Genomic DNA, 13,399 nt, shown 5'->3' with positions numbered 1-13,399 from the left:
GAAATTTTGGTAACTAGATCCCGTATTTGTTTAGAAATTTTGGTAATTAGATCCCGAAATTGGTAGCCAAAAACGGTGAATGTTGAGATCTGTAAGATTATATGTGAGATGCTAGGGTTTTTTTATTTTTTTATCCTGTATTGGTTTGCACATTTCGCATGAACCTCATGCCAATACAAGTGGATTTGGCTTCATGAGAGGCAGCTGAATTTGAGCTGTGGTACTTGTCAAAAGTGCCCATACCTCCATGTAGGATTTGAAGCTCCTGTTGGAGCTTCTCTGCTCGTAGGTGGATTCCTAAGATTTTGTCGTTTTATTACATTGTCCTGCATGAATGGGATTGCTTTAGTTTGTGTCGATGAAATGCTCACTGTTTGAAATGTTTATAGCAAGTCTTAGATATGTGGAGTGCAGTTGCTAGCTGACAAAAGTTTGAGCCAGGGCTCTTTGAATAATCTGGAAAATGAGCTTGGTGAAGCCCACTTCTTTTAAGTAACCTATTTATTTATTTTGTCTTTTTTTTTTTTTTCCAGAATACACCCATCCTTGATTTGGAATCGACTAAGTTGTTGGTTCTTTTCCAAAACAATGGTTGATCCCTCATAGTTGTGGATCCAATGACTTAAACTGTAGAGGTTCAAAAGTTACTAAAACCAGTTAACTTGTGGCCCTCAAACTGGTTTTGGTCTTTTTTCCCAAAGATGTATTTAGGTTATAAACAACTTCGCCAATAGCCTGTGTCCCTCAACAAAATATTAGTGAGGGTACTGATATTAGTTTTTTTGAAAAACGTACTCATATAGGGTACTAATATTAGTTTTTCCGAAAGACGTACTCATATTTGAAACAACATCCTCATACTCAACAAAATAGTAATGGGGTTATTATCAGACCAAATGGAAAGCTAAGGTATGGCCTTCATAAGTTGTCTTGCTAATTTGCTATTCTTCATGTTTCTTCTTTGTTTCGGAATCAATTTTGCAGAACACTTGGTACAAAACTTTTTTGACTTGATTTGTCAACCAAACAAATTTTCTATACAAGTTCTGGGAAGCAAACAATACAAGGATCGCCCAGTTGATCCGCATTTGCTGTACTTCTGTTGGATTTATACTCATCTTCTTGATGTTATATATGACATATAGGAGGGAGAGCAATGAACACTTTGTTGCAGTGAGCCGAATGAGTTTGAAAATGTTATTGAGTTTGCTTTGGACATTGGCTGTCTCTATTTGCATCACTTGTATCAATTGGAGGAAGTCTGAGTACGTTTTGACGACAACGGTTGAAAAGCTATAGAGTACTACTATGGAGTCTTCATTTTTTCCTGCCATAAGCCATAGCTTACTGATAGTGCATGGTCTTATTGGCATTCTTACTTTTTGTTGCCTTTTCGAACTTGTAAATTTGTATTATTGTTATTATATGCAGGTTATTATGCGTCCACCACGTGGAGTTCGAGGCCGAGGTCGGGCCCGGGCCCGGGCCCGGGGTGTCCTTCAAGACGAGTTTGAGGCTGCTGAGGTAAACAGCTTTCAATAGTTGATTTTTCGATCGAAATTTGACTTTGCATGACCTTCTTTGGAACAAGATGTATAATAGCTTGAGTCTTTGTCATAGAAAAATTCTGCCATCTTCCTTCGTAGTATCTAATGTTTAACCGGTTGATCTTTTTATCACATAGGCGGTATCTGACCTGAGAACACGAGACTTGACATACCTGCCCGAGTTTATACTCAATAAAAAAACCACTCCGCTTAGCTCGGATCTGTCCCACATATAGTGGAAAGGGCATGTACGAACAATGTGAAACATTGTGTACAAAAAACTATTTTAGTTTGCGTACAAAAAACTAAAAAAACCACTCCGCTTAACTTGGATCTTTTTATCATGAATGTTTGATACTACTTGATGTGTAGCATTCGTTGTTATGACTCATCGATAAAAGGGTATCGTTCCCTCTTTAAAGACTACACATTTTTGTCCAGTATCCACTAATACAATCTAACAGAATGTGAATTAACTAGTTAGCTTTAAGTTATGCCATGCTGAAGTGGCCTAGAAATTGATGATGGCATACTATTCGCAAGATTGATGATGATAACTTCAACCATTTGAGCCACGTTGAAGTATGTTTGATGTTTGTTTATAATGGATACGAGCATGATCAACCAAATTGATAAATAAGAACTGTATTGAAAATATTTTGTTGAAAGCATCTAAGTCAAAGTGGTTATGTTTAGCTGGAGAAAAACAAAGAACTTTGTTACTAGTACTTTTTTTGTGAAAGATTTTTTCTGGTAATGGAATTCAAGGGTGTGAATAGGGGTAGTTTATGTCTCAGGCATTAACTGTTTGTAAGCAACAGCGTTGTGCCTCTTGTTTTATTGGAGATCAGAAGCAGAAGCTTCACGTATGATAACCACTTGTGAAACAAAATTCTTTTTTGGTTTCATTTTGGTCAACTTTCGGTAACCAAAAATCGAAATTGTTTATCATTTTCTGTAATCAGTGTCTGACATGTTAAGCTTATTTCGGCAAGCAGTCGTTAAAACGTCCTTCCTGTGGAAATGAATAACTTGTAATTGTATTATTTTCATATACGTGTAGGTTATGCTTTCACTGCCTCGAGTTCGAACTCGAGGAGGCCGAGATCGGGGCCGTGGCCGGGGCCAGGCCGAATTGCATCGTCAGGAAGAGGAATATGCTTTCGTCGAGGACATACCTTTGGATGAGGTTAAAAAATTTCAATTTCACACCAGCTTTGTAGTATTTATGAAACATTCGGTAACAAAAAACTGAAATATGTAAGTACTACCTCTTTCAAGACTAACTTGTAATTGTATTATTTTTATATACGCGTAGGTTATGCGTTCACTGCCTCGAATTAGAACTCGAGTAGGCCGAGGTCAGGGCCGGGGCATGGCCAAAGTGCCTCGTCAGGAATAGCAAGATGTTGTCTTCGATGACATACTTGAGGATGAGGTGAAAATTTTCCAAAAAGGGTTCCACTAGGTTTTTATTTTGTTCAACACTAACTCATATTATTTGCTTTCTATAGTTTTTTAGTTTTAGGAACACTAATATGTATTGTATTTTTTTTGCATATATAGGTGTAGGTTATAGCACTGCAGCCACCGCTAGAGGAAGAGGTAAACTTTTTCCAATTTCATAATTGCTTTCAATAGTTTTTTTAAAATCTTTATTTGTTTTTTGAACTATAATATGTATTGTATGTTTCTGCATATACGTGTAGGTGATAGCACTGCAGCCACCGCTAGAAGAAGTGGTAAACTTTTTCCAATTTCATAATTGCTTTCAATAGTTTTTTTAATCGTTATTTGTTTTATGAACAATAATATGTATTGTATGTTTTTGCATATACGTGTAGGTTATAGCATCGCAGCCACCGCTAAAGGAAGAGGTAAACTTTTTATAATTTCATAATTGCTTTCAATAGTATTTTTTTAAATCTTTATTTGTTTTATGAACAATAATATGTATTGTATGTTATTTAATATATGTGTAGGTTATAGAACAGCCACCGGAAGAGGTAATTTTTTTCCAATTTTATACTCGCTTGCTTTTAATAGTTTTTTTAATATTTATTTGTTTTATGAACACTAATCTGGATGCTATTATTGGTATATATGTGTAGGTTATTTGAGGCCGACGTTGACGTTAGGGCCGGGCAGAAGCGCAGCAACATGACGATGTGCCTTTGGATGTGGGTGGTCCGGAGGACCTATCCTTGCTAAAAAGTTTTCACACACATGTGGCTAAAGCCATTTTGGAAGGAGAAGAGAGGGGTACATTAAGATTGCATCAACACTCGGGTCTTTTGGGTACTTGGGTAGTTACAGAAGACAGGTTAAAACAAAAGGTTATGAATTCGGGCTTGCTTCCGTTGTGTAGCATAAATAAAAACTCGCAATGCAATTCCTTTAGAATTTCTGCATTTATTGAAAGGTGGCATCCAGAGACGAACACCTTTCACTTTGACTTTGGTGAGATGGGGTTGACATTAGATGATGTAGAACATCTACTCGGGATACTTGTTCGTGGATTGCCTGTGTACACGGAGGATGAGAGGACGCCAAAAGAACTGTTAATGGATTTGCTTGGTGTGTCGAAGGAAGTAGCGACAAATGCAATTACTGCGAATGCAGTTAAACGTTATGCAGTTAAGTTGAGTTGGTTGGAGATGACTTTCAAAGAGGTAAATGAGACGAACACAGACGAGCGGGTTGTGTGTTGTGCTCGTGCGTACCTGCTATATGTCATTGGGCGCACCCTTTTTTGTGACAAGTCAGGTGGGTTTGTACAGCTTGACCTCCTTCCACTATTGGAGGATTTAGATCAGGTTCATACGTACGGATGGGGCTCTAGTTGCTTGGCATATTTGTACAGAAATCTTGGTTATGCGAGTAGGAGGAAGGCAAAGCAGATGGGTGGATTTCTTATATTACTAGAGGTACACTTACTTTTTTTGATTTTTAAAAAACCAATAAGTTCATGTTACGGATATATGATTGTAATATGCTTCACATGCGTGTAATGCTATAGGCGTGGATAAACGAGCACTTCCCAACGCTACTTGTTGTTGTTGACCCAGAGTACATGGAAGAGCTTCCACGGGCACGACGTTGGTGTCTGCATAGTGAGAGTGGCACTAGTGTACAACACTACTGGCGCGTGTTGGACAACTTACTTGTAGATGAGGTAGAATTCTAACACACCCTGCATTCAGTTAGTATACCAATTTTGGAGCGTGGGACATTTTGTAGAATTACGTTGCTAATTAGAAGCTGTCTTTGAATTGATTACAGTTAGAGAGTAGAAATTCAACTCATCCAGTAAGGACAGACAACTGGACATGGCTTTTTTTATAAGCTAATCAAATATAGGAGAAGTTCCAACTTAACCTATGTCAATATTCTCCAAATTCTCGGTAACACATTGAGATGCAGGACATGGCTTTTTCTTCAAAATATCTACTATCAAACCATTAGCCTTCTCCATTGTCTTCTTTAACTCATCTTTTGAAGTATCGTAACTGTTGCACAGTGATGCAGGGACATTAATAAAGCAGAATCATTAATCGTGAAATTTCTTAAGCGTACAGGGACATGAATAATCAAGATAGCTTGCCAAAGTAACCCTGCCTCAAATTAATTTAGTTGAAATGAAGAAAACCCAATAGAGAGCTTTTTCAACATCCAAGAACCACGAGATAATTAATAACTACTACCTCCGTCCTAATTTTATTGTCCTTTATAGGAGTTCGTTTCACTTTTCAATTGACGTGTTCACTACTTTCCCTTGTCCTACCTCAAAACCAAGTTGCACATATATGCCAGACTTTAGTTTTTGAATGAATGATACAGTGTTAGTTGATGACTTTCACTGGATTGTTTGATTAACTTGTTATTTTATTGTACTGGTAGATATCATATGTTTCGTTTCACAAACAGGTGATATTTTACCCGTACAAGGACCGCAGGCAAAATGTCTCTGAAATTGCTTTCTACACTGGTCCCATTCGTGCCATGTCCTATGTGGAGCCATACCTCCCCGACAGAGTCTTAAGGCAGTTTGGTCTATTACAGCGAATACCCGCAGACCCTATAGCACCTCAGCGTGCATCGAGAGGGCAGCACACCTACACTGTTGTTTACGAATGGACTGAAGGTTTTTGGTCTAGCCCAAACTACCACTTGGTGCCTGAGGATAAGAAAGAGCGTACACCACCTGGGATTCCTTGGGCGTGTACTGATGACTACATTCCGTGGTTGAGGCGAGAACGGGACGTGGTCTGGCACCTGGTGGAGGGCGTGTTAGGCAGGGTCGCGAGGAGCAGGTTCGGGATGTGTTGGATGTGGTACAGAGGGCTTTGGGCGATACCGGACTTGGAGCTGTTGAGTTGCAACAGGCACTGCAGGACGTAGAAGCCATTTTACGGCCGACATTTGTTACTTAAAGGAGGTGGGGTGTTTGGGGGCGAGGTTAGATGTTGGGTTTATGGATAAACAGTTCTTATTTGTATTTTCAATTGTGTAAGACATTTGCTACTTAGACATGTTGGGCTTATGGGGAACGGACATTTGGTCAAGCTTGTTCCGCTCTCTCTTGTAACAAGTTTAACGAGGGGTTTGTACAGGTTTTTGTTTTGAACTACATTTTGCAATGCCTTTTCAATAGCATTTTGGGTTTGACTTGTTCACGGCTTTCCTTGAACTACTATCAAAGTGCCTTTCACAAAAAAAACTTTCAATATAGCATACTGTTCTGCATAAATTTATATTACGGGCCCCATCCACATGCTCCTCCGCAGGGAGAGAATCTTAGTAAATATGGAGTGCAGTGCCTTGTCAAATCACTTTATTTGTTTCAAGTTGCAGTTTTCTCCATACACCTCTTCATCTACTCCCCCAGCCCAATTCAAAATTCTGTATGGCCCTCCACACCCACATGCTCCTCCTCAGGGGATGAATCTAAAAAGGCATATATGTTCTGTAGAGAATTTAAAAAGGCATATAAGTTCTGTAAATCGTACAAACTATTCGGTATCCAAGTGCTGAAATATATATTATAACAACTTCGGGTTCTAAATTCTGAAACTTTACACAAATTTCGGTATGCAACTACTGAAAAGTTATAATAATTTCGGAAAGCAAATGCTGAAATCAACTTGCAATCGAAATTTTTAACACTTTTCAGTAATAAGAAAATCAAAATTTTATAATTATTTCAGCAAGCAAATGTTGAAAATAGGGCAGAATATTTTGCCCCAATTATTTCGGCAATCAAACTTCTGTATAGTGCCCCCACCCACATGATCCTCCTCAGGGAGAGAATCTTTCGTAAATATGGAGTGCAGTGCCTTGTCAAATCACTTTATTTGTTTTCAAGTTGCAATTTCCTCCATACAGCCCATTATCTTCATCTCAAAGCCCCAATGTATATGCCTATAAATTGGGAGCTGACTGGGGGAGTTTCGGACTCACATCTCCCTCTATATTTCCTACTATTTCATACAAAATTTATTGAGTATACAAAATTCGTAAACCCTATGGCCGGAGTTTCAGTGAAGTTATTTCAATGGCTTGTGCATTGTCATGCTTTTTCCAAGCTAGGTAATGAAGCCGTGTCCATCCGAATATGAGGTATTGGGAATATTCAACGTTCACACCGTTCGTTCCCTTGTCCGAATAAGAGGTTTTGGGAACGTCGGTCAGTGTGCGTACGTACTACAATGGCCACATTTGCTTTCGTTGTTGAGTGGAAGGCACGTCGCTTACCCTCTCCACGTCGTCGGAGTTATAGTCACGTCGATGCCCCTGTTGCTGTCAAGGTGTGTGGAGCTCCCTTCACTTCCCTTAATGTACTCTCTCTGGGTCTTGCAATAATAGGCAGTCGTGCCCTGTTGCTGTGCAGGAAGCCGAGCTACCCCAACCTGCTCCATCCTCAAATAGTATCGTTTGACATTTTCAATGTTATTTTATACTTGTTTTCTGTTAGTTGTGGTACTCATAGTGTGGGAAAACGAGTCTTATAATCAATGAAACATTCTAAATGTTGGATAGACACTCAAATGTTGCCTTGTATTTTCTGTAAATTATGGTACTCATATTTGGGAAAAAAGATTCTTGTAATCAGCGACACTTTGCTATTTTTGGGCATTCGTTTAAATGAGCAGGGCAATAAATCCGTGCCTGAGAGAGCCCACCAAACTGTTTCTTCTAAAAAAAGCATGTTTCAGCATCCACATGATGAAATAGTACCAATTATTCGGTATCCAAGTGCTGAAATCTAATAACAATTTCGGGTTGTAAATGCTGAAAAATTACAAAAATATCGATATGCAGCTACTAGAACATTACAAGAACTTCGGAATTGAGATACTGAAATCAACTTGTGCTCAGTCAATTTCTTCACATCAACCCCATAATAAAATAAATGGCACAAAGAGCGAAACCGAGGTCGATCTTGTGGTGCTTAGTCAACAACATTGCAATGTAAAGCGTCAACATGATAACCATACATATAAAATGAAACTAATATATGTCAAAGGACTCGGCAGTTGCTACATCACTTCCTATTATGGCTTTAAACGCTTATATTTGGGCAGAAAAAAGTTTCTCCCATTCCTTGGCCTCCTCCCATTGAAATTTGAACCAATAGTTGGCAATAGGCGGCAAGGGGGAACATGATTTTAGATCAACCTGTCAAAGTAAAAGATTTTGAAAATTGCACTTGAAGGCAATTTCTAGTAATGTTGAATTTTTGAGAAAGAAAATTAAACGGTATGTACCTGTACGAAGTGATCTCCATTCACGAGTCCAATTCCAAGAACCCTTATTTTGTCCGATGATGGAGGACGAGAATGGAGTGGAAGGAAAGTAAGGCATTGAAGTTGGGATAGGAGGACAACCACCACATTATAAGTAGAAGCTACAACGTGATCCATGTCAGGAAAAATCATCCACTTGTCTTCGGGTGCAGTTTCGTCTTGAAAGAATGACAATCTATAACGTAACTTGTTAGCACCTCCGATACCGGTCATCTTTTCGTAAAGGTCATAATGGTTATTCATCTCCAAGAGCAAATCATTTTGGCATGTCTTCCAATTGTGCTCGGATTGGTGCATAAAATAAGCTACCGCTCGGTGCCCACAATTTCCATCACTTCTCACATCCGTAATAGATTTTACGTGCGGTTGAATTGGTTTCGAAAAGTTATTAAGGTACGGTCCTACAAAAAGGGTTCCAACAAGTTTTGGCTTCTTCCGCCTCGGTAACTCCTTGGCCGCCTTGGGGGTTCTTACAACGGCCTTTCCCTTGGGGCTATTATCATCCACCGCCTTGTCGGGAGTTTCCACGCCCGCCTTGGCATTCGCCTTGGACCTTTGTCTCACAACTACCTTAGCCTTGGGGGTTTTTTCCTTCACGAACTTAGGAGTTTCCAAGGATGCCTCAACATACTCAAACTCAGACAGGTTCTTACGCATTGACTTATTGACCGAACCTGACTTTCGACCGCGGGTCTGGACCTTCTATTAGGGTGAAGACAGGGATGTGGTTGATGGATTCAAAATGGGTTTCAAAGTCTTCATCCAATGCATATGGGTCATAGGGTTTTGGGCAACCATTTTGGCCATAAAGATATTCCAATCGGCATTCATTACTTTCAAAATTGCCCCATCATCATCTTTATGTTTCTCAAATGAAAGCATCTTCCAATGATCATCAATCAACGACAATGGTATGGGTTCACCCCGATTCTTGAATGGAGCAATCTCGTGAGCACAAGGTAAACCATGGGTTCGACGAATAGGACAGCCACAGTCAACCTTGTCCTCCACGACCATGTCATCAATTTTCTTTATCTCCGGCAACATCAAACCCATGGCAGTTTGTGAAGTAGCTCCCCTTAGATGGTCAAAGATAGGAATCCTAAACTGGTGCTACCAACAATTCAAACTTTTCTCAAAGCTACCCTTTATATCCGTGATTTGTAATTTAGCGAAGTCGTGCATTTTAGCCTAGGCACCCGAGAAGTTGGCTTGGCAATTTGCAATGTGGGATTTAAGCTTCGCATGTTCAGACTCAACCCTGTGGAAATGGTAAAGGAAAGTTTTAGGCATCGAAATATCAATATATAATTCTGATAATCTATGGACACTGTGAAATATGCATACAGTGTTAGCCATTTACCTGTTGCTTGTCAGGTTGCCAAAGTGCATTAAATTGTTCGTCCAAGCTGATACGAATTTCTGCCTATACGGTCCCAACCAATTTGTCTCAACGTACTTAATCGCATCTGGATATAGCACAAACTCCCGCTTCATTGTACAAAGTGCTTGCTCGTATAAAGATATAGTTGGTGAGTACACCAGTGAATCCCAAGCATGCTTAAACAGAGCCCAAGTCGTCTCATCAAACATTTTCCTACATTTGGCATATACATTTTGCCCAATATGCCACCGACAAAGAAGATGGCTGGCCGTTGGGAACACTCTTGTAATGGCATTCACTATAGCTAACTCCCTGTCTGTCACAATAACACCGGGAAGTGCATCGGGATCCATCGTACTCTTCAATTTCTCCAAAACCCACGTATAGTTTTCCTCTTTCTCCCCATCAATGAATGCAAAGGCAGCCAAGAAAGTCCTCTCGGTGGATGTAATGCCAACAATCTGGAGCAAAGAAAACCTGTATCTGTTGGTCTTGTATGTGCAATCCATCAGCAAAACCCGAGGAAAAGCACGCAACATGTCACCAAAAGTAGGATGTGACCAAAATAAGTCCTTCACACAGTCATTGTCATCTTTTCGATTAAACTCGATGTACCCATATTCTTGTAACTTAGCCAATAAATATTGCATTTGAGATCGCCCCGCTCGGTCCTTAAACCCATGCTTGTAGCGTGCGTTGTAGATGGTTTTAATTGAACTTACATTGAATTCATCCTTGCCCTTTATTGGACTTAGGATCTCTCGTGGTGTAGACAATGACGAAACACACATATCCACCAACATATTCGACTGCTCCGAAGACAACCTCGCGGGATAAGCATGCCCCTCAAGCTGTTTCGTGGGAGGATGATTGTGATTGCCGTTGAAGACAGTGACAGTCCAACCTTCCAACCCCTTAACACATCTCAGTTGAAACGGGCATTCGCATTTCTTAGTTCCTGTGACGCATGCTATCTTCTTTGCCTTCGCTTCTTTGCCATTCTCCTTCAAATTACCTCCTTTGTCCTTTGCCTTGTTGATAAACGGTCTAAACTTTCCACCCCGTTCACATGCAAACCGCATCCTTGGCCTTCGGTTCTTTGCCATTCTCTCTGACGACTTTATGATAATTACAAACCCATTTTCCTTGCCGGTAGATGTTATCCAATCTCTCAACATATCTTCAGATGCAAAAACCTACAAACATGATTCAACAAAAACATTTAATAGCAGTAAACAAACAAAATCCAAAGAACCATTGAATCATCCACCTATTTGAAAACACTCACATTCTCCGTTGTAAACTCCCGTGTCAAATCATATAGGGCCATTGGACCTATGTGGCTGCCGTGCGCACTCACATTCTCCATCGTACACTCCGGTGCTATGGTCACTGGACCTATGTGGCTGCTGTGCGTTGAAGCATCACCCTGAAGAAAGTATCAAAAATTCAAAAATCTATTAAAACAAGTTTTTTACCTCTCTGGATCTGTTTCGGTAAGTGAATGTAAAAAATGCATAGAATTCGGTATATAACTGTTGAACATAAGTATCACTTTCGATAACCACATGTCAAAAATATATACAAAATTCGGTAACCAACTGTCGAAGGTATGCAAAAATTATACATAACATTTCGGAAAGTAGCTATTGAAAATAAGATTATATTTCGGTAACTATACATCGAAAATATGTTCCAACTTCGGTAACCAACTGCCGAACTATGTATAGGACAATTATACATAACATTTCGGCAAGTAGTTATTGAAAATAAGATTACATTTCGGTAACTACACGTCGAAAATATGTTCCAACTTGGGTAACCAACTGCCGAACTATGTATAGGAAAATTATACATAACATTTCGGTAAGTAGCTATTGAAAATAGGATTATATTTCGGTAACTACACGTCGAAAATATGTTCAAATTTCGGTAACCAACTGTCGAACTATATAGAAAAATTATGCATAACATTTCGGTAAGTAGCTATTAAAAATAAGATTACATTTCGGTAATTACCCATCAAAAACATGTTTAAACTTCGGTAACCAACTATCGAACTATGTATACAAAAATTATACATAACATAAGTTAGCTATTGAAAATAAGATTATATTTCGATAACTACACATCGAAAATATATTCAATCTTCAGTAACAACTGCCGAACTATCTATATAGGGAAAATCATGCATACATTTCGGTAAATTGCTATTGAAGAAAATATTATATTTCGGTAAATACATGTCGAAAATATGTTTAAACTTCGGTAAAGAACTGCTAAACTTAATACTATATAGGAAAATCATACATACATTTCAGTAGCTAGTTGTTGAAAAAAAAGATTATATTTCGGTAACTACATGTTGAAAATGCATACAACAAAAACAAGAAACATATATTTCGGTAATTAGATGCTGAAAATATATCTCAATTTCGGTAACTAGCTGTCGAGTATGGTAATATTTTACAGTGGTTAGCTACCGAAATTTCTTACTTTATTCTGTTCATTCTGTTCGAACCAGAAACATCGACAAAACCCTTCAAAAACTGGGTTTACAAAATTCAGACGCCACAACAACAAAACAGAGGCATTGTAAACGGAAAAACTTACCTTCTCACGTGGCTTCCAAGATACAATGTCTATCACAATATCTTTCTTCTCCTCTGCCATCATATGGTTGCCAATAGAATTTGATTCAATTTCAAAATTCAATCCTACAAGTGGGTCAAAAAATGGATCAATGGAAGGACTTAAACCTTTCATTGATACAATATTTGGTCTTTGCTCCTCCTCCATTGAAAAATTTGAGAGAGCGGAAAAAAGAGAATGGTGATTTAGAGAGACGGGAGAAGAGAAGATGAACAGTACAAAGCCGAGAATGAAGAACTGGAGTTTGTGTGTGTTTTTTTTATTTTCAAACGTGAATGATGATTTTGGGGGGATTTTGAGGGGAAGGGGGTAGTGGATAATTTATGGATTTTGGTTATAAGGGCGTATAGGTCATTTCATGTATAGGTATAAGGGTAAGTAGGTCATTTTATATTAGGGGGTCATGTTGTAATTACTTGCAAATTTTTAACGGGCTCCGGGAGAAAATAGAGGGCTGTGAATAGCGGCCCCCAAGGGAAAAAGCATGTTTACACTTTACCCCTACAACTTTCACTGAACTATCACTTTACTCCCTAATTTATCACATCTAACGGATACCAGCCTTAGGGACTTTCATTGCACATGCTCAATGTCTGTCATAGTGTATTCACGAGACTAAATCATTAACGTATTTTTATAAAGATTCATACACAAGTTCATGTCATAAAATTTTACTATGAAATAATTGTAATTATCCGCAACATCACTGATATGTACTCCATCCGTCCTACTAATTTACTTGTCTCAATTCTATTCTAATTGGATAAAAAAAACTAGTTATATCTTTAAATTGGTAATAAAATTTTATATCTAATATAGATCTTGTTTGATAGATCTCGATTTGTTCTATAATACTATGTTTTTAAAATTACATAAAATATTACTCCCTCCATCCCAAATTCTTTGTCCGGTTCGCAAAACGGAGTGTTAAAAATAATGCATTTTTTTAAGAAAAAATTCAAACTTTTTTCACAAATTAAAAATACTCATTGATATCTAGTAAGTTGTTG

The 13,399-nt window shown here is 38.5% G+C and overlaps 2 protein-coding genes across 2 annotated transcripts; one reads left to right on the top strand and one right to left on the bottom strand.

The window, feature by feature from the left end:
* Positions 1-3,671: 3,671 nt before the first annotated feature.
* Positions 3,672-5,948, top strand: LOC131327719 (protein MAIN-LIKE 1-like). The gene is made up of 3 exons (XM_058360858.1): positions 3,672-4,474; positions 4,567-4,722; positions 5,475-5,948. Exons 1-3 carry the CDS (start codon positions 3,887-3,889, stop codon positions 5,946-5,948), a joined length of 1,218 nt encoding a protein of 405 aa, XP_058216841.1. The 5' UTR covers positions 3,672-3,886.
* Positions 5,949-8,117: 2,169 nt separating this feature from the next.
* On the bottom strand, positions 8,118-9,010 carry LOC131327718 (uncharacterized). The gene is made up of 2 exons (XM_058360857.1): positions 8,315-9,010; positions 8,118-8,225 (listed from the first exon to the last, which is right to left on the bottom strand). The coding sequence occupies exons 1-2, from the start codon at positions 9,008-9,010 to the stop codon at positions 8,118-8,120; spliced, it is 804 nt and encodes a 267-aa protein (XP_058216840.1).
* Between the last annotated feature and the right edge of the window lie 4,389 nt (positions 9,011-13,399).

This window comes from Rhododendron vialii, chromosome 5a (genome assembly GCF_030253575.1).
Source record: "Rhododendron vialii isolate Sample 1 chromosome 5a, ASM3025357v1".
In the NCBI taxonomy this organism is placed as follows: Eukaryota; Viridiplantae; Streptophyta; class Magnoliopsida; order Ericales; family Ericaceae; genus Rhododendron; species Rhododendron vialii.
The sequence above is the reverse complement of the archived record's forward strand: the minus strand, read 5'-3'. Positions and strand labels throughout refer to the sequence as shown.